Raw genomic sequence first — 19,189 nt, 5'->3', positions numbered from 1 at the left:
AGACTTGGAGAACACCATAATAACTAGAAAGCATATGGGGGGTGGGGGGGGGGAATATATTACTGTTCCTTCCCTCACCAGTGAATCTGAACACAGCTCACTTGGAAATAATTTATAAAAGGTGTTGCCTAAGATTGCAGTTAATACCCAAACACTTACTATGTTCATCAAAAAGATTTTTTACTAACAGTGTGATTATACAGGAAGAAGGCGGCACAATGGCAGGTTATGCTAACATGCCTGTACTAGCTTGCATGCACAAGCACAGGTTAAAAAAAAGGGGGGGAAGGGGCCAAGGGAGCAAAAACCCACTGGTTAGAAACCAGCACAGCTATCGACAATTACCAGAAAACAAGTACTCTTACTGCTCAGACATGTTAAAATTACAGAAACACATTATCACTTAAATAAGTACACATGTGTTAGCACAGGCTATGATTAACTTTCATTTTGCAGTTTGACATGTGCTACAAGCCAATTTTGGTCAAATTTAATGCACTACACACCTCAAACCTCACTACAGAACAAGTCAGTCCATAAAGAGACACTGGTTTTCCTCACAGAATATGCTGTACCTTAATAATCAACTCTGGTATCTAGAGAATTACAGTTATACTGCATTTGTCCCTATGGACAGAAAGGCATATCTTGAATCCTCAGCATAATAAGACCCAAAGCCAAAAGCAGCGCAGCTGTAATATAACATTTTTCCATGTAAATGTGACTGAAGCATTTAAGAAAAGGCAGATTCCAAAATGAAATATAGCAGAAAGATTAGCAAAGCCACTATGATTCAAATAACAGTGAATTCTCCAAGGGTTCAAGCTTATCTGGGTCTCAGCAGCAGCATAATACAACAAAAGTCCAAATCACAGATGCAGGGATTTTGAAGAACTACAGCAACTAGATATATACCACTAAATAAATCATCATCATGAAAATGTATTTTCTTAACAACAATTCCTAGATGATGAATCTTTAAGATTAAAAGTAGAATAAAAGCAAAAACTGCACACTGTCTAAATAGTATAAAATACCGCACTGTGTGCCCATGGCAAGGTGTTGGTAGGGTGGACCTGCAGGGCAGCCTCTATGGGGAGAGGTCAGAGGCTGCCCTGTGCTGGACACAGCCCATTCCAGGAAGCTCCAGTGGACCCATGACAGGGCACAGCAGAGCCCAGCAGCCAAGAGAGTGATGCCTCTGCAAAAACATACTTCAGAAAGGGCAAAACCACCAGACAGTCAGAGGAAGAGGGAACAAAAAATACAGTGAGAAACAGAAGACGGAACACAAAGGTCAGAGAAGGAGGGAAGGAGGTGCTTCGTGGTGGAGTAGGTATTTCCCTGCAGTCCATTGAGAGCGCAGGCTGGAGTAGTTGGAAGTCTCCTGAAAGAACTTCAGCCTGTGGGGAGAGCCCACACTGGAGCAGTGGAAAAGTGACAGAAGAAAGGAGTGAGAGAGGAAATCCCTATAGACTGACCATACACCCTTATCTCCCACCTTGCCCCTCAGGGAAGCAGAGGGTAGAAGAGTCAGGTAGAAAAGTGAAGTTGAGCCTCAGAAAGGGGGAAAGAATCTAACAACTCCCAAGAAACTGGAAAAACTTTCCAAGATTGCAGCTGACAGTTTACTATTTTATTCTGCAAAAGACAAAGTAGGTGTTTTGGGGATTGGTTCAAAAACATGCTGACCTATTGCTCATGTGATGTATTTTATTATATGATACTACACTTAATGAAGACAAAGCCTTCCATGCAGAAATCCATGTTTCACTGGTTAAAAAGGTAGTAATGTCTGTATACAGCTAACTCAAGGCAAAAGGACTTATCTTGAATAAATCTCAGTTTTAATCCATAAATCAAATGTTCTGCAATATGGTCAAATTAATATTGCTAGGAAATTTGGTCATTTGCACTATGTGTTTTTAACACTGTTACTGTTCCATTATGAAATGTTTTGGCCCTTTATTTTATTATCTTATTTGGTTATTTGGATTCTTCCCTTTAAATTTGTATATGTACATCTTAAATGGACTTGCCTTTTTTATACTTGAGTCAATCTCAGTGAATTCCAACTGTAGTTCTGCACATCTACAGTGACTTACACATCCTAAAAAGCTACAATATCAAGGTTTCTTTGCTTTTCATTTCTGTAAAATCAGTAGTTTTCTGGTGATCATTCAATTTATGATAATTCTACAAGCTCTCCTCTCCCAAGAGGCGGCTTTTTATTAGACTTTTACAGCTTCTCACTTTAAAGAATGCTTAAAAAAAACCCAACTATATTCTTTTTCTTAAACATGATAGAAAACTTGCTCAAAAGAACTCAGCTCACACCTTTTCTGAGAGGCATGGCCTCACTTGACTCTTCAACTATCTGCTTATCCAATTAAGCACTGTTGACAAGAGCACTGTTGAAAGCTATGAAAGAAACCATATCCAATCCTCCTTGGCAACCATAACATAGGCCACAGGATTATCACTGGTCTTGCAACAGCTATATAGCAGACAACTCATGCTACCTTTACACCAACATTTTATTAAAGAATTTTCCTATTCTTATTACTGTCAGCTTGTACACACCAGAAGATGCAGTGATGTAAGCATTGACAAAGGCAAACTTCCATTGTACAAACTTTGCTCATAGCTGGTTTAGAAAGCAAAAAGGTGAAGTTGCCAAAAGCTTTCAGCACCTTGCATATGCTGCAGTTCTCACTGCTCCTGCCAGCTGTATAGCTGAACCAGTGGTAACACTTGCTGATTAAGGATACCAAATAAACTCTGACACCAGCGTGAAAAGAGTAGGTGTATTTTTCTGGGGATAACTAAATAACGTAACAGTAATACAGAAAATATGCAGTAAGAAAAGACAGAATAGTGCACTTAAAGCAAACAAACAGCAAAATACAGGGTAATGCATCAAATCATTACTACACAATAGAGAGAACAGTGATTAAGAGAGATACATCACCACTTGCATACGTTGCCAACTTTCAGATCTGCAAACGCTGGGGAGCCCCGGTTACAGCGAGGATTTGGAGAGCCTGTCCCGGCAAGTGGGAAATCCTACGCGGTGCGTCCACCGGTAGGTGAGGCTTCCAAAGTCGCTGCAAGCTGGTCCAGGATATATAGTATTGAATAAACAAGTACACCTGACTATGGTGCAGTAAACATCTGGCTTCACTCTCCAATTAGATTCCTCTAGAGCCTGGCCAGGGTTAAAGGAGGAAGCCAAGGGAGTTTCCCTGCTTATCCAGTTTATTTATGTTCTTTTCAGAACAAGGCCACACATCTGGTCCAATACCAGACAGCTGGCTCCATGGCCTTGTTAACTTGCCCCTACGCAAGGAAGGATAAAGATATATTCAGGATAGACATGTTTTATGATAGCTAAGCTACATCCTTCATTAATGAGCACACATTTCATTAATGACTACATACTAAGTTAGCAGCCTTGGCTCGGGGCCTGTTGTTCAGGCTTCAATACTTCAACACTTTAGCACTTTTTACATCAGCATAGGTGGTTTGTTATAACCTAGTACAATACCTACTAGCACAATGGTTATCAGTTGTAAAATATACAGGATTCATCTATAGGTCAACTCTGGCTTGGGCCTGTTGACCAAGCCTTAGCACTTAAACACTGGTTGGAAATTTTAGAGTAAACACGCTAGCACTGACAAGACTCCAAAGGGAAAATATGAAATGAGCCTTTGGCAAAATAATAAGATTAATAAAAAAAGAAACCTAGTAGGCTGGATATACCATGAAGAGCAGTAACAGTTTTGTGGTGATACCTATTGAGGAAACTCCTGAATGCATTAGGTAGGGCACCATGCTCCTAAGCAATTATGTGCCAGGCAACTTTCACACACGTGTTTTCGAAGCATTATAAATAAAGTGCCAAAGTCATTATCCTCCCTCCCCTAAAAGGCCTGAGCTAAAGAATATCAGGCACATGCTGTTACTGCTCATGATAATCAGCACTGTTTTAAGATGGAACAGCAAAGAAACAAACCTGTTTGGTATTGAGAAAAATAATTTGACTAATAATCTTTGCCTAACAGTAATGCGCCTAATAAAATGCAACAAGTCTTTTAGCAGCTACCAACCATACTTTGCAATAAGCCTCCTGAACGATATTGGGAAATTATTTCATTTTATACCTTGTAATTCATAAATGGAATGTTTCACTCATTTTATTCTGGATGAGCAAGTACCATCAGTCCAAACAGATTTTTGTACATTTGGCCATGATAAACAGAAACAGATGGGAATCCACTTTCTATCTGCTATGTAAAAAAAAAAAAGAACATATGTACATTTTTTAAAACACAGTAAAGAAAGTTTTTAATCAATGTTGACATTTGTTGTGCACCAGTCTCTCTTTCAAGAATCAGGGTTAGAAAATGTGCTATAACACATTATTTTCACAGACCAATTTGTTTGGTCTTTCCACAACAATGAAAGCCAAGCTGGATTCTCAGCAAGTGTTCAGCAGTCTTAAAGATCATAAAAGTCTGAGCATGGAAGAAAGAACTTGAATACACAGCCAATCACATTTTGTGAAGCACACACAGAAGTACTGTTAGAAACTGGAATGTAACACTGAGTAACTCCTGAAAAAAGGCTTTATTTAACAAGTATATCAGAGGTAACACAGACAGAGAAAAACACAATGTTTATATTCGTGCATAAGATGTGAAAAATAGCCTTAATATACAGACACTAGATTAAAATCTCTTCATTTCTGAGAAGTGTCCTAAAAGATACTCACATATATATATATCTCCGACAACCCTGCCAAAAATGTTTGTTGATGGCAAACAAGTTAATATCTCTTGAATCTTTCATAACACCTAAACAAAAGAGTTTAAGGCATATGTATTCCATGGCATTTCACAAAAGAACCATAGAAGTAATGGAATAACAGTCTTTAGACGAAATGTAAATTCTTATGTTGAGTACAGACATTCTAAATTATGTTTGCAGCCAGTGGCAAACTTGCCAATATAGCCAATGGAGTTTAGCCTACAATTCATGTCTTGCTTAAACTCATGCCTAAGGTCTCTTGCTAAAGAAAGTACAATCTGCAAATGCCTGTTTCCCTCTGCTGACATTACACGAATCTGTGGTGACTAGCTCAGCTGTACACACCAAGGCTGGCTAAAATCAGTCCAGGTATATTACAGCATTAACCAGACAAAACAGTAAGTCCTAAAACAGAAGGGGGGAAAAAAAAAAAAACACAAACAAAAACCAAAACAAAACAACAACAACAACAACAACACCACACAACAAAAAAACCGCACCAACAACACAAAAGCAGAGAGGGAACATAACATGCAAATTGAATCAGAAAGCTAACTTGAAACACAGATTTAAGGGAAAGAGAAGAACAAGAAATCTGAGGATTTCTCACGAGAAGAATTTTAGATATGTTTTTGTTGTATGAGGGAAGAAAATGAACAAAACCAGAAAAATAAAAGCACAGGAGAAGGAAAGATGGTAAGCTTGCCTTGTACCAACACTAGAAGGTATTAGTGTGATAAACAAGGTTTGACCAGATCCAAGTATTCTGGATTTTTCTCACTATTCAGTTAACTTGTTAAATATTGCATATGTTGCTGAATACCATCGAAACCAACACTGTACACTTAAAATACTATTTTCCTTGTCAAACTGGGGGAGGAAACAAGCATTTGTAGCAATAGCATTTTTTGTTAAAATCCAGTTCTCATTTATCTATTCAACTCCATACAGCAATACACTTTTTTTTTTTCAACAACTAAGATACCAAAGTGATTTTTTTTAAATGGTTTAATAAATATACAAATCTATTTGCAGCCAAAGAATAGAATAAACATTTTAGAACAATGGAGGGATTGAATAAATACTGCAAATACTGCTTTTGGTATTGAAAGTAAATAATTGCATTAATCCATTGGTAAGGTAAGAGCAGAGACTAATCCAGTCTGCAATATTTTAATTACAACATTTTCAGTGTAAGTAAACAAATAATTCATATTACATTCAGTATTACTTAATAAGCAAAAACTAAGAAATAAACAGAGGAGTGAAGGTCACCAAATTAAGCTGACAAATCCAATTCTTTTCTTTCAGTGAAAAAGAGGTTTTTAATATACTTCATAATAAATATGCATTCACCCCTCAAAAATTGCTGAATTGAAGAGAAAGGACTAAAACCACAGCTTGAGATACTTAACAAAGGAAAGTTGTTCAGGCTTTTTTAAACTTACATTGAATTTAAAGATGCCAATCAATCCTCTTTACTAAAAGAACAGAAGGCTGTTCTCTGGTGGTACAAAAAATAGGGCATATTCAACCTTTTCATAATGTATTCCTTAACTTTGCTGGTACTCCAGTTTAAATCAGGCCTGAGTTTGATACAGTCTATCTAGCTGTTCTTCACTAATTCAGAAAGGCTATCCTCTGCAACTTGTCCTCCTTAACATGGGAACAGATACAGTTAGGGTTGAGATTTTCTTTCTGTGCTTAACTCATAGTTTTAGCTCATTTCTTGTATCCTACAATGTCCGTCTTTTCATCTTTGTAACTGACATACAAGGGTAGCTGGCAATGTTTTGCTTTATCTCATCTGAGATAATTTACCCAAGCTGACGAACATGAGGTAACAGAAGAACATTAATCACAATTTGCAATTTTATCAAGTTTTTCTGCCAAAAAGAAAAACCCTGATATACAATCATTGGGAGATCTTGTTGAGTTTTAGTAAGTAAAAGAAAACATGAGATGAATTCAAGCAAAAATGTATTTGAAATTCTTAAAACAAAGGGCAGAAATAACAGAATCTGATAAATCTCCTATGAATTAGGAGGATTCTGTCTTAGAGACATCTCATATAGAACTGGGAAGTTTTACAAACTTTGCCACCAACTTAGTCTATAATAATTTTCCAAAACCATAACTTCCCACAAACACTATACAGAAATTTTACAACTTACACAGATCTCAGAAAACTGCAGCAAGATTCTGGTCATGGGGTGGGGGGAGTGTGGCAAAGAAAGGAAGGGAAGGGAAAGCTTAGTGGTAGTCCAAGACACTAAAGATAACGTAACATTTGTAAGGGAGTCTTGTAGAATACCTAAACTACTATGGCAACCCTTTGTCAGAAGATCACTAGTGGTGTGAATACTTAAAAACCTTTACCTGCTATCAACGTCACAAATTTCTCATGTAGAATTTTCAGTGAAAGTACATGCGCATATATGCACAGGTTTTCCAAATTCCACACACCTTCCTGGTTCCCTAATTCTTAATCTCTTGGAAAGAAATTTTTGAAGGACAAATAAATCCACACCTATTTACCAGGTCACACATAGAGAGAATGTGTTGTTACTTGATCTGCTTGAGTAAAGGTGTCACACAGAAGTGGCTTGCACACAGGAGTAGTAAACAATATTGCAGCTGGATTCTGCATTGAGAAGTATTTGTCAGTGACGTGCTGGGTACTACACAAGGTCTCCAAAATACTTAATAATGGATATTTCATTATCAGATAGCCTTCCAGTAAGAAAATGTTTCTCTAAAAGGTAATGTAAATCATCTTTCAGGCAACGGAAGTATACCCTCTCTTGTATCACTCTGCCTGGACAGAGAGAACAAAGGAGTAACATTCTCCTTAAAAGAATGTCTTGAAAGGCTTCTGATATTATGGCTCAATCTTCTCTTTTTCAGACTAATCAAACCAAATTATTTCATTAATTGTGTAATTCTTGATGCCTACTACTCCCTTCTACTACTCTCTCTTTTCATATTAATACTTACTGATGTGTTCTAGACAAATTGGAAAGAGTTCTCCAAAGTGAGGCTTCATCAGCTTCAGGTGAAATAGCCAACTCCCACATTTTCCATAACACTGTTGTTAATGCAAGATGTTAGGAATTCAGCAGAAAGGTGAAAATTTTCACTACTCAATATCAGCAATAGGGGTAACCAGAGGAGAATTTGTGTTAAGTTCTAAATTATCTTTAAAAAATGCAGTATGTTTAATACCAGCTGTGTACAATAAACACAAAAATCAGTGTATTTTAGAAAATGTCAGAAAATGTCAAACTTTCAATTGCATATTGTCACAATAAAGCAGCTGCTGTAGTAAAAATATTATTTTGAGCCTAAGCTTGCAATAGCAAATAGATATGATAGTTTTTTACACACAAAAGTATTTCCCTTATTTTTTTCAATTTTCTTACTATTTCAAAAGTACAACTAGTGCTACCCAATTTAGAATATTTTCTTCACTAAAAAAAAAAAAGCATGCTGCTGACAATACCATTATTTGAACACAAGAGAAAAAATTAGTAGTAAATACTATACTGAATTAGCTAACCTTCCTATCACAAAGGATCCTCGTCAGCATTCTTTGAGAAACTCACGATTTGTGAATGCTCAAAAACTAGGGAACTCCCACTCCTTTGTCCCAGAAAATTCTATTCAGTTTTTCTCACTTTTCCTCAGGAAAATTATGGCAGCTCAAAATTACCTTGGCAGCCAATGCCAAAGTCTCACCACTATCTTCACTACTTAACAGTTGAAGCTATTGTAGCAACTACAGTAGGGAGTCTGCTACAGGCATTCTCCTTCATCTAATCTCCAAACCCAGCAGCTCATATAAGTAGCCCATTAGCTCCTGCAGTACCAGAACCTGGCAAAGTCCCTCCAACTCACCTGTTGTCAGAAAAGAGAAAAATTAGTTCTTAAAGTAATGCCTAAACCCCATCCTCTTCCCTTATGACCCTACTGTGGGAAGGAGATCACCTAATTCCTGAACAGAAATCAAAGAGCAGATCAGAAAAGCTGAGCAAATTATGTTATTTTGGGGAACAATGGTTCAGCTACCACTACAAAAAACACAATGTCTTCAGATACCATGTAATGGTATTAGACCTACAGCTCAGTTTCACCTGTAATGCAACAAGGCAAGGAGCCACACTACTGATAAATGTAAAGGGATACCTGGTATATCCTAATTTTAAATGTTTCCTTTGCTACCAAAAGAATACTCTTCTAGTAGAGTTACTTTCCGTAAATGTAATTTAGGCATATTTTGCTTATAATGAAGCCTACTTTATCTTCTAATCATAGCAATTAGTCTCCATCATAATTTGCTTACAAATCCCATAAATTCCTGTGTCCTTATAATAAAGCTTATGCAAGATCATTTGGCATTCTGTGTAGTAAGACGCAAAAGTATATTCTTTGCATATTATAACATTAAACACTTAAGTGGAAAAATAACCAGATAATTATGAAATTTTATGCAGGTAAATATAAACTAGTGCTAATGCAATGGCACAGATTCTACTCTGTGCTTGAAAGATTCAGAGCAAATCAGGACATTAGGTGGCTTCCAATTATCGCTATTTCCTACGCATTTCCCTTTCTCTAGCTGGAGGCCGGCTGCAGAATAATAAAAAATACTGTATCCTTCAGGCTGTTTTTCTTGTTGTTACAACACTGCTTCAGAGAGCTGTTCACTGATAGGAACCTCCAAAATGGAGATTCTCTGGTCCCTTACCACACTTGTCTTACTGAGGGTGAAACACAGGATCATGAGTCTACTGCAGTGGCCCCACATCATCTAAGGATTCTTTTATGTAAAAAATTTTCAACTGGTGAAGTCTCCTAGGCCTCCTTCTAACATGGGAAAGTGGGATGAAACATAGGAGTTTCAGGATATGATCCATTATCTTAATTTTAATGATGGATATATCATAAAAATGTGGATATAGTATTATATCACCAGATTCTATCAACTTTTCCAACTAAAAACTCAGATAATTTGGGGGAAAAAAAGATTTTATTTAAAAACAGTTTTCAAAACTAAGGAAAACAAAGAAAGCTTGGGAACAGTTACTACGATGGTATGATTTTATCTACAGACACGTTCACAGAAAGGAAATTCAAAACTGGTTAGAGAGAACTTAAGAATATATATTTTCTGCAGCTTTCCTTGTTGCATCATTCAAACTCTTAAAAGCTTTGTTGTCTGTCACCAATATATATTACATCCTTTAAAGCTAAATCTTCAGGATTGACTCCAGCAGCCTAGCAGCTTAAGGATACCACTAACACTGAAACATCAGCTACTTCTCGTGCTACTCAAGCCTATGGGATCTGACAGAAATTTAGATGCTGCAATGTTCACTGAATAGAGGGGAAAAAAAACATTCTGAACTTCTAGGTACGAATCACAAGACTACTCAAAACTATTCACATTTAATAGTTTTATTTTTAAAAATATATTTTTAAAACTGTACCATTTTAACTACTGTTTTCAAGTAAGTGTGTGAACAAGTCCAAGATATTAAACACCTTCCAAGATGCAGTTCAACTTCAATAACTAGTTTAAATTACTTTCAAAGTAGTTTAGTTTTAGTAGCTTATAAAGCAGCTTGTGTAAGCTTAAAGACAACCATTTGGTTTTCAGATCACACTGCTGGAACATTCAACATTGATGTATAAGACTGTTAGAGAAAGAACATTAAAATGCAATTAAGAGTTTGATCCTGTTAAATTCTCAGCAACTCCAGAAGTGCTGAATGCCTTCATGCTCCTTTCTTGGTGTACCGGCACGTCTGAGCTCAGATTGTTAATACAGACACATAAATTTCCAGACCACTTCCCCAAGACCCATGTATTTTCACAAGTTCTACATGAACACTGAGGAAAGCATGTTTTGAAAGGACAACAAAAAGACAGCAAAGTCTTAGTATTTCATTAGATTAGCTGATGCACTGAAACAGACTAGGTTTTTAGCTTGTTTTGGGGTGGGGGAAGGATGTTGCTCTCTACTTTAATTGAAATAAACCTGTCATTACACATGACAATGTCATAAAAACTCACACATAACGACTGGCAGGATGCAATTTAAATGATCTTGTTTGACTGTCTTCCCTCAGATATTTAAATGAATCCCTTGTAATATAAAAGTTGCATAAATAAATGCAGTAGAAAAAAAACAATGTATCCTTTCCATTTATATACCAGAAAGCAACAAAAAAAAAATCTCTACTTAATGCACTGTGTGTGAATAGTAACATTTCTGTCATTAAATATTACCACGTGGCACTGAACTTCTCTTTGAATAATAAACATGAAATTACATTTGCTTTAATAATTTTCTTCAACAAATCTCTAACTTTTAGTAGATAAAAGTGCATTTTGTAAGAGCATTTGAAGACATTTAAAAGAATGTTACAGCTATATTTTAGAATGGTAACATTAAAATAAGGTAAAAGTAAGATTGCCTGGCAGCCACTTTAAAGACTGTTTGACAATAACAAATAAACCAAATTCGCAGTCAGTAGAACATATACCACTTTATTATCCACAAACAACACAGTGACAAGACCTAGCCCTACTACTATCATTATAAACTGCACTACAACATTCAAAAATGGTGAAATAGGTTAAACATTGTTTGGCAGTTATGTAGTAACAGATGTGAGTCTAAAGAAGTATCCTACACTGTTAATCAGAAAAGCTCAAAAATCCCCAAAGCCCTAGATAAGGCTTTGTTTTGTAGTGCTGACCTTCTCGCTGCTATGATGATTTAGAGCGCAGAACTACAAAAGATGTAAGCACACTTACTTCTCAAAGAAAGACAATGTAGTCTTTAAGATTGAAGTTAATTTATATGAGTCTAATTTCTACACAGGAAAAATGTTTTATCAATATAGATGCAAGTTCCAAACACAGTCACACCACTGTATCTCAGGTTAATGTAATAACAAAATCCATAAAATACAAAAATCTGCAGTTAATGAAAATCTGATGTTCTGAACACTAAAAAATTCAGAGAAGACATTTTCTCCCCACATATATTATGCCAATATCTTGAATGAAAGATTCCATTATAATGCTTGCTTTAAAGAAACTGTCACAAGAGAACAGTTTTCCCAAGTTTTAACATGGTTAAGTGTTCTGTATTGTGAGCCAATCCTTCCCCTTTTAGGAGAAGAAACCAAATATGAACTCTGGAACTGAAAATAATATTCCATGGAGCTCTGACATCCAGAAAAGACACTGAAGTTACTTGGAATGCTAGAAAGGCCTTCTACAATCTCCAAATTCAAGAGAACAGCATGGGGAGTGCTCACAAAATAAGGGCAAGAAATACAAGCACCTATGGGTGCATGGCTATTCATCATCTCCCTAGAGGCCAGAGAAGGGGATGGCTTCCCAGTGCATTTCTCTACAACATAATCATCCTCCTCTTGACTTGACATATGCTTTTGAAGTCAAAGGACAGAAGCATGCTTTAACTTCGCCTTTCAGCCTTTCACATGCTGTGTTAAAATTAAAAATTTCCAATAGCAAAGAGGAGAACAAGGGGACAGCTTTGACCACTCTTGCCTTGGGAGGAAGGAAATAGCACTGTCAGGCACAAACTGCGGTCGTGTCTCAATAGAGGACAGCTGATGTTTCAATAAAGTAGAGGTAATCTTGCTGAAATCTCGATTCCCTTCCTTCCAGGTCTGTTCTATTCTGAAACAATCTCGGTATTTAAACAGCCTAAATCCTTGAGAGGAAAGAGAACAATACCTGGAGATCTGTAAACAAAAATATACAACATGGAGTTCAAGGTCTACTATGCAAACATGAAAGCAAGTTTCTAATCCTCTCCTTTTTGTGATTCTGCTCTGGAAAATAGAAACATTTTACACCACATTTCTTCAGGAAGTGCAGAACTGTAGAAAGTGCAAACTCTATAGAAGGTCACCTAGTTGAGAGTGGTAATCAAAACAGCAAAATAATGGAGCCATAATTCAAATAGATTAAAAATACAGAGTCAAGTGTGTTTTAAGAACTAAATAAAAAGTTAAAAAAGCTTGCTCCTTTCTTAGCTGTAGGAAATGTATCTGTAAACTTTTTAGAACTCACTATTTAGAAACAGATAAAGTCTGCCTGAGCTAAGCATCTGACCTAGAAATGATTTTCAGAAGTAAACCCCAGCTGAGCTACTGTGTTTACAATCACGATTACGATTGTCTCATTTTCTAAAAGCAAACATAGCCATAGAGTATAAATTTGTCTCCAGTGGGTGTAAGTCCCAACACAGACCGAAGAAATCCTTTCTTACCCAGACAGTTCTCATATCTCATAATGAGTCCTATCACACAGTGGAGTAATTAAGAGTTGATTTTATATAGGAGAACAGCACTGGGGTTTACACATGGCACAGGTATAAGGCATCCATAATGAAACACGGCAAGAGAAAAGCTAGGGGGGAAAAAAAGATTACGTACAGCCTTTATCTCAGACTACAGCAGGCTTGTTTTTTAATACCATTAATTTACTGGATCTATTTTAAATTACCCGGCATAAAAATTTTCTATTTATGCACAGAAATTGTATTTCCTGTGAATACGATACACTATTTTATTGACTATATTCATGTTATACTATGTATCTTTTTATTTCAGAGATGTAGATTAATATATATAATACAAAACTCTAGTGATTAAACACAAGACAGAAAAAAGTGTCAGAAAATAGAATTTTTATAGCACACCTCTAAAATTACCCAGTGTAAAAAAATTTTTTAAGTTTAGAGTTTTGCTTGTTCTCAGGGAAGCTCACATGGCAAAAGACTTTTTATATACTGTTGATTCCTAGAACAGAGACATCAGTAACAGAACAATACCCAAGTACAGAGTGTGTAAGAATATAAAAAGGTGCAGTTCAATCATACGCAGGAAAGTCACACAATTGGAGCATTTAAAGATGTTCTAGCGAAAAACTGATGTCACTTTTCAACATTACTATGCAAGTAATACCATATTTCCCTGAAAGCCACTACTGAAAAACAACATTGCAACTTTTAATTTCATACAGCCTATCCGATGTTATTTCTGTATACTTCAAAATCTGCTTTGCTGAATGCCCAAAAGCACCCTCTCCCTATCTGCTCATAGTCATGAAACGGTTTCAGCTTTTGTTTTAATTAGTTTTCTTTTTAAAAATGTTAAAAACCAAAAGTCCTGTCTTGTTAGACGAGACCTAAGAATCATATCACTTGCACTGAGTACCTGATTTACTAACCAAAGATGCTGCAAGAACAGTTTTTGCAGTCGTCTTTCTTGTGATTCTCAGAAACAGATTTGACACATTATTGATACCATGAACATAATGTATATCCTCATAATCATTTGCAGCAGGAGGAAAACAATGCTCAGGAATCCTGCTTTATAAGATGATACTCATAAGCAAAAGAAAAATTTCAGAAGTTCTTTTAATATTTCACTATAAAAGATTATAAACTCACTTTTAAAGCATAGTAGTTTTTCAATACCATACAGCCTGTACAGTGAAAGTTTAATGATATCAGGAACTTCTGCTTACTCTACTTTCTTGAAGGGCTTACTTATCACAACATATATTTGTATGTGCTTTTACCCATCTTGGTTTAAAATTCCCACAAGACTCTGAAATTAAAATACTAAACTAATAATTTACTATCAATTCACCTATCTGGTTATTTAATACATTTACTTACTAATTATTTTCACTGACATTTAACTATGTGATACTTTATTACAGGACAAAGGACTTACATATTCATATTTTAAACTACACAATTTTAATTCATAGATCTTTGGTTAGCTGATCACTATCTTTTCATTCTCAGTCACAATCCTCTGTCTTCGTGTAATAGAGTTGTGTGATAACTGCTACTGAAAATGTCAGACACATTCACAAGACAGATGTTTTTAATATAATCAGGAATTTCACAAAACCAAGCACTGTATTTTTATAAATATTTGTTATTTGCATCTTTATTTCAGAATTGATTATTTAATTAATATCCTTATTTTTGACGAGCGAATATTTTTAAAGATTTTTTTTTTAGGTTAAGTCATTATTTTTTTAATGACTACTGAGGTTACAAGGTGATTCTGTCAATGTCATTTTAAATTGATCAGTGGAGCTGATTAGAAAAAAAGGGACTTGCTATATATAAAGATACTAAATTGCCTAAATATATTATCTTGCCATACAATTTGAAGGCAATTTTTAATTTATGTAGAAAAACATATTTTTCTGGTACCTCCAACATTGAGATCCATCCTCTGATATTAAAATTAAGTAAACATTAAGCTTTTTTAAAAATCACAGCTGTAAACAGGCTTTTTATAGGTAGTCACCACTCAAAATTAAACCCTGTCTCTGATGTTATCTTAAAGATATCCTGTGTAGATATTACAACACCCTCCCACATTTCCAGCGACTAACAAATGTGCTGCTTCTGATGTCAGCATACGGACATCACAGGCATGTCTTGGATTTTTAATACAATTCAGACACAAACTTAGTAGAGGCAGAGACAGTGAAATGACTCAGATGTCATTAAAATATTGCTGTTTGCAGAGTTGTGTACTGAGAGAAAGCAATAAATACTTCAGTCATAAACAAAAATGCAATTATAAACATAAATACATGCAACCAAATACAAGTCTTTCACCCTCAGGCACCTTAATAAGGTCAATGTCTGTTATTCACACAGCCATTTGACAAACTAAAGGAAATAGCTCATTCATATTTTATAAGTACACTAATAGACAGCTTTATTAAAAGATACCATTTCTTTAAAGAATCTTGCAAGTTTCCTTGACATGTTTTAGGAGATATATTTGTCTTATATTATAAACCATGATTATGTCTCACTTCCTAGGTCTCAGTATATATTTATGCAATTGTCACTTCCTTATTTAATGTTCAATCTTCCATTCTGGACACAGCATTGAGCTAAACAGAGGCAATAGTACACTGTTATGCATGCAGTGCAAATGACAGCATGAGTGTATAAAGGCACCAGACAAAACGACAGATGAGGATTTAAAAGAATGGTGTATGTGGAGCAAGTCATAACAAATAAAGCAGCTGTAAATCCAAAGAAAAACCCCGATGAAGCAAGAAATAGGCAGGTGTTGAGTGGAGTGCTGACTGCATCCAGGCCATGCCACAGCTAAGGCAACAGCACAGAAGCAGCAATGGGACCATGGAACTTAACCTGGCCTGAGCATAGAGTCTGCAGATACCACAGAGAATCCATACCAGCCAAGGAGAAAATGAAATCTGTGATGAAAACCCAAAAGTCACTGTTCTCTTGTCTACCATATCTCAACAACTAATCTTAGTCGGGCTATTGGGACACCTCAAGAAAGATGAGTATTTCAGTGTGAGAGAATGAGTGCAACAAAGTGAGTGAGTGAAATCTACAAAGAAATGCATATGAATAAAACCAATTCTGTTTAAAATTTTTAAAAATCACCTTCCCCTCCTACAGAGTCTTGCACTGAGCTTTCCTATCATGAGAAAGATTATGAAATACAATTACTTAACATCTACTTTTCCTGTCAGCACTGGAAATTATCATCTGAGCAGAGTAGGGCATTTGACATTTGGCATATCCAGTCCATTTCTGGGTTTTCAGTTTTGCTGGATTCTGTTTTGAATAACATGTCAGCAAAGTCTAGTCTAATTCATCTCTCAGCTCAAGTGATATTTTCACCTAGGCTTACCAAAAAGAATCACAACATGTAAAGAAAAGCACCAATTTTGTTCTGGGCTTGAAGCACCACTAAACTTGTTTTGTAGACAAAGCAAAAATCAGCTAAAGGACTTGTGTTTCAAATTTAGTCTTTCACTCCTCAAACTACTAGAGGGGAGAAGGTGCCCCAGAAAGTGTAATTAGTCACAGCAGTTGTGCACTGGGGATGCAAGACTGTTTGAAACAAACTCCTATGAGGTATACAGCTCTCAACACTACTGTAACTGGCTCCAAAGGGAGCAGCATCTTAACACTGTTTGAAAAGGTCTTAGCACAGTCTTAATAGGAAGGATTTTTATAAGTGGGGGGGAGAATATTGTAGAAGTTTAGGACCCACCAGGATTATGGGAACTTCCACAAAGAGCAAAATAGCTGATCACAGTGTAGCATAATAAGACCTCTTTGAAACTACTGCAGAAAGTTCAAGGAAAATGATATAGGTACATCATTCTGACAGAATCCAATATAAGGATCCTGATAAGAATTTGTATTATTTTTAAAAGACTCAGGAAGAAATGTAATCTGAAGAAAGTTTGAATTTTCACTACTTTTACTGATTATTTTTCTTTATATTGCTCAGATTTTTAACGTAACTATTTTCTACTGCTTCAAGGTTTCCATTTCCAACAAAGCATCTATGGTCTACTTGTTGACAACACTACATGTATTTCATAGAACTACTCCTCAAGGTTTACACTAAACTAAATGGCTGCATACTTTCAGACACTGACAGAAACAACAGCACAGCAGAGGAGGACAAAGCTACCTGGACAGAACACAGAATTGGAAGGGATGGAAGAGCGCAGCAGGCAGAGAAGCATGCTGCTTCGCAAGAGAGTTATAAAAGCCAGAAGGAGGGGGAACCAGCTGGAAAAGAGATTTTGGATAAGAGCAGAGAGAGGTAGAAAAATCTGCATTGGAGGAACAAACAGGGAGGGAAATAAGAAAAGACCTCTGAAAACCAGGTATTGGGAGTTAGGGTTGAGAGAGATGTGGGTGAGGAAGGAGACCTGGGTGGGTGAAGCAGGATGGATGACAGCACACACACAGAGGAGGCCAGTGACAGACTGGTCTGTAACCATTGGAATATTGTATCCTCAAGACGTCAGAAAAGAACATCCAGAATCTACATTCCTCTTTCACCAGAAAAAAGACTTAATCCAAAGGCAGAGTTTATGCCTCATCCCTTCTGCTATTAATACTGAGTGAAACCTGCAATAGCTACCAACCACTGTGCTAGCTCTAAAAGATACATACTGACAATGTAAAAGTTCAAGCCCTGCTCTAAATCACAAGAAAATTTCCAATTCTGTTTTTTTTTAAATACATTTGAATCCTTAAAGGAAGTATTAAGAAAATAAAAGTTGCAAAGTCAAGAATTCTCACAGAGGACAGATATGACCTTGGACAGAAAAAGAATTTTGTAACTGCTAGTGTTGCATGTCTTTGCAGACACTTAAAGATGTAAAGAGAGTGCAGCAAAGAACACTCTAAGGGAAAAGGCACACCTACCAGAAGAAATTGATTGTCTCCTTTACTCAGTCATGGAGTTTCTGTGTGATGGCAGGCTAACCACAAAATCCAATTTTTCATGAGCAGTAGCCAATAAAATATTGCAAAAGGAAGCTGTAAAAGTCATGAGCTACTATGTCTGCAGTTTAAGTCAGCTAAACTGTAGTTCAAAGAGCTACAACAAAATGCTAAAATTTAAAATGTAAAAAGTCATTGGCATCTCATATTGAACACTTTAATTCAACAAACTATTTCATCCTCTACACCTTTCAAGCTTAAAGTGCCCCAGCTGTAAAACACAGATAATAATATGAGCTAATTCACAGGAGTATTGTGATGTTAAATTAATTTTTATGAAGTTACAGATGCAAAGATGAAAGTATTACCAAAACATCTAGAAGGAATTTTCTTTCTTTTTGGTGCCCGGTTTGAATAATTAACAGTATGTCTACACACTATATGCTCCAATAAAGAAATACTGAGTAAGTTAATCTTTTTAATGAGGTAAGGTCCTGTGGAAAAATATGCATCTGTTCATAAAATTAAAGTTTACATATTAACATAAGAGGGGTGAATAAAGTTGAACTGATCCCTTAGTTTTGACAGACTCATTTCTCAATACTTAATTTTGTAACATCGCTGTTCTTCTACACCCAAGTTTCTTGACCAGTGTAAGAACGACCTAATGACCTACGAAGATGTTAACAGTTCAATTTTAGTCTTCTCTAGACAACAAAAAGTACAGAACATCTTGCTGCTATGCAGACAAGTTAAAATACATGAACTGTCTGAAAATCTTAGGCTGATATTTTACAAGTACCTATCGGTGAAACACTGTGTAAAGGTGCATTTGATTTGTTTTTATCAGTATGATAGGTTCTTCATGAAAAGGCCTACTTACAGAAACAACTGGAATAAGAATTCAAATTAAGTTGCTAATCTCACAGTAAAGCACCTCAACAAAAATGTAATACTAACATCTTATAACTGCTGAACTTGCTACATTTGCCAAAAGAAAGATTTTGACATATCTTCAACACTTTTGAGTAAGTGTATTAACAGTGACGTTTAAAGAAACTT

The 19,189-nt window shown here is 36.0% G+C and overlaps 1 protein-coding gene across 20 annotated transcripts in view; it reads right to left on the bottom strand.

Annotated features, from left to right (window-relative positions):
- The window catches only part of KDM4C (lysine demethylase 4C), a 272,586-nt gene that overhangs the window by 158,922 nt on the left and 94,475 nt on the right, over window positions 1-19,189 (bottom strand). Inside the window, exon 9 of one of the 20 annotated variants that reach the window (XM_074811540.1) lies at window positions 11,351-12,596. The exons of the other annotated variants lie outside the window; for them this stretch is intronic. Within the exon in view, the coding sequence (XP_074667641.1) occupies window positions 12,318-12,596 (279 nt within the window). The 3' untranslated portion in view covers window positions 11,351-12,317. Of the gene's footprint in view, window positions 1-11,350; window positions 12,597-19,189 lie in introns of those variants that run through there. 20 annotated transcript variants of the gene reach the window in all.

Source organism: Strix aluco, chromosome Z (assembly GCF_031877795.1).
Source record: "Strix aluco isolate bStrAlu1 chromosome Z, bStrAlu1.hap1, whole genome shotgun sequence".
Taxonomy (NCBI): domain Eukaryota; kingdom Metazoa; phylum Chordata; class Aves; order Strigiformes; family Strigidae; genus Strix; species Strix aluco.
The sequence above is the reverse complement of the archived record's forward strand: the minus strand, read 5'-3'. Positions and strand labels throughout refer to the sequence as shown.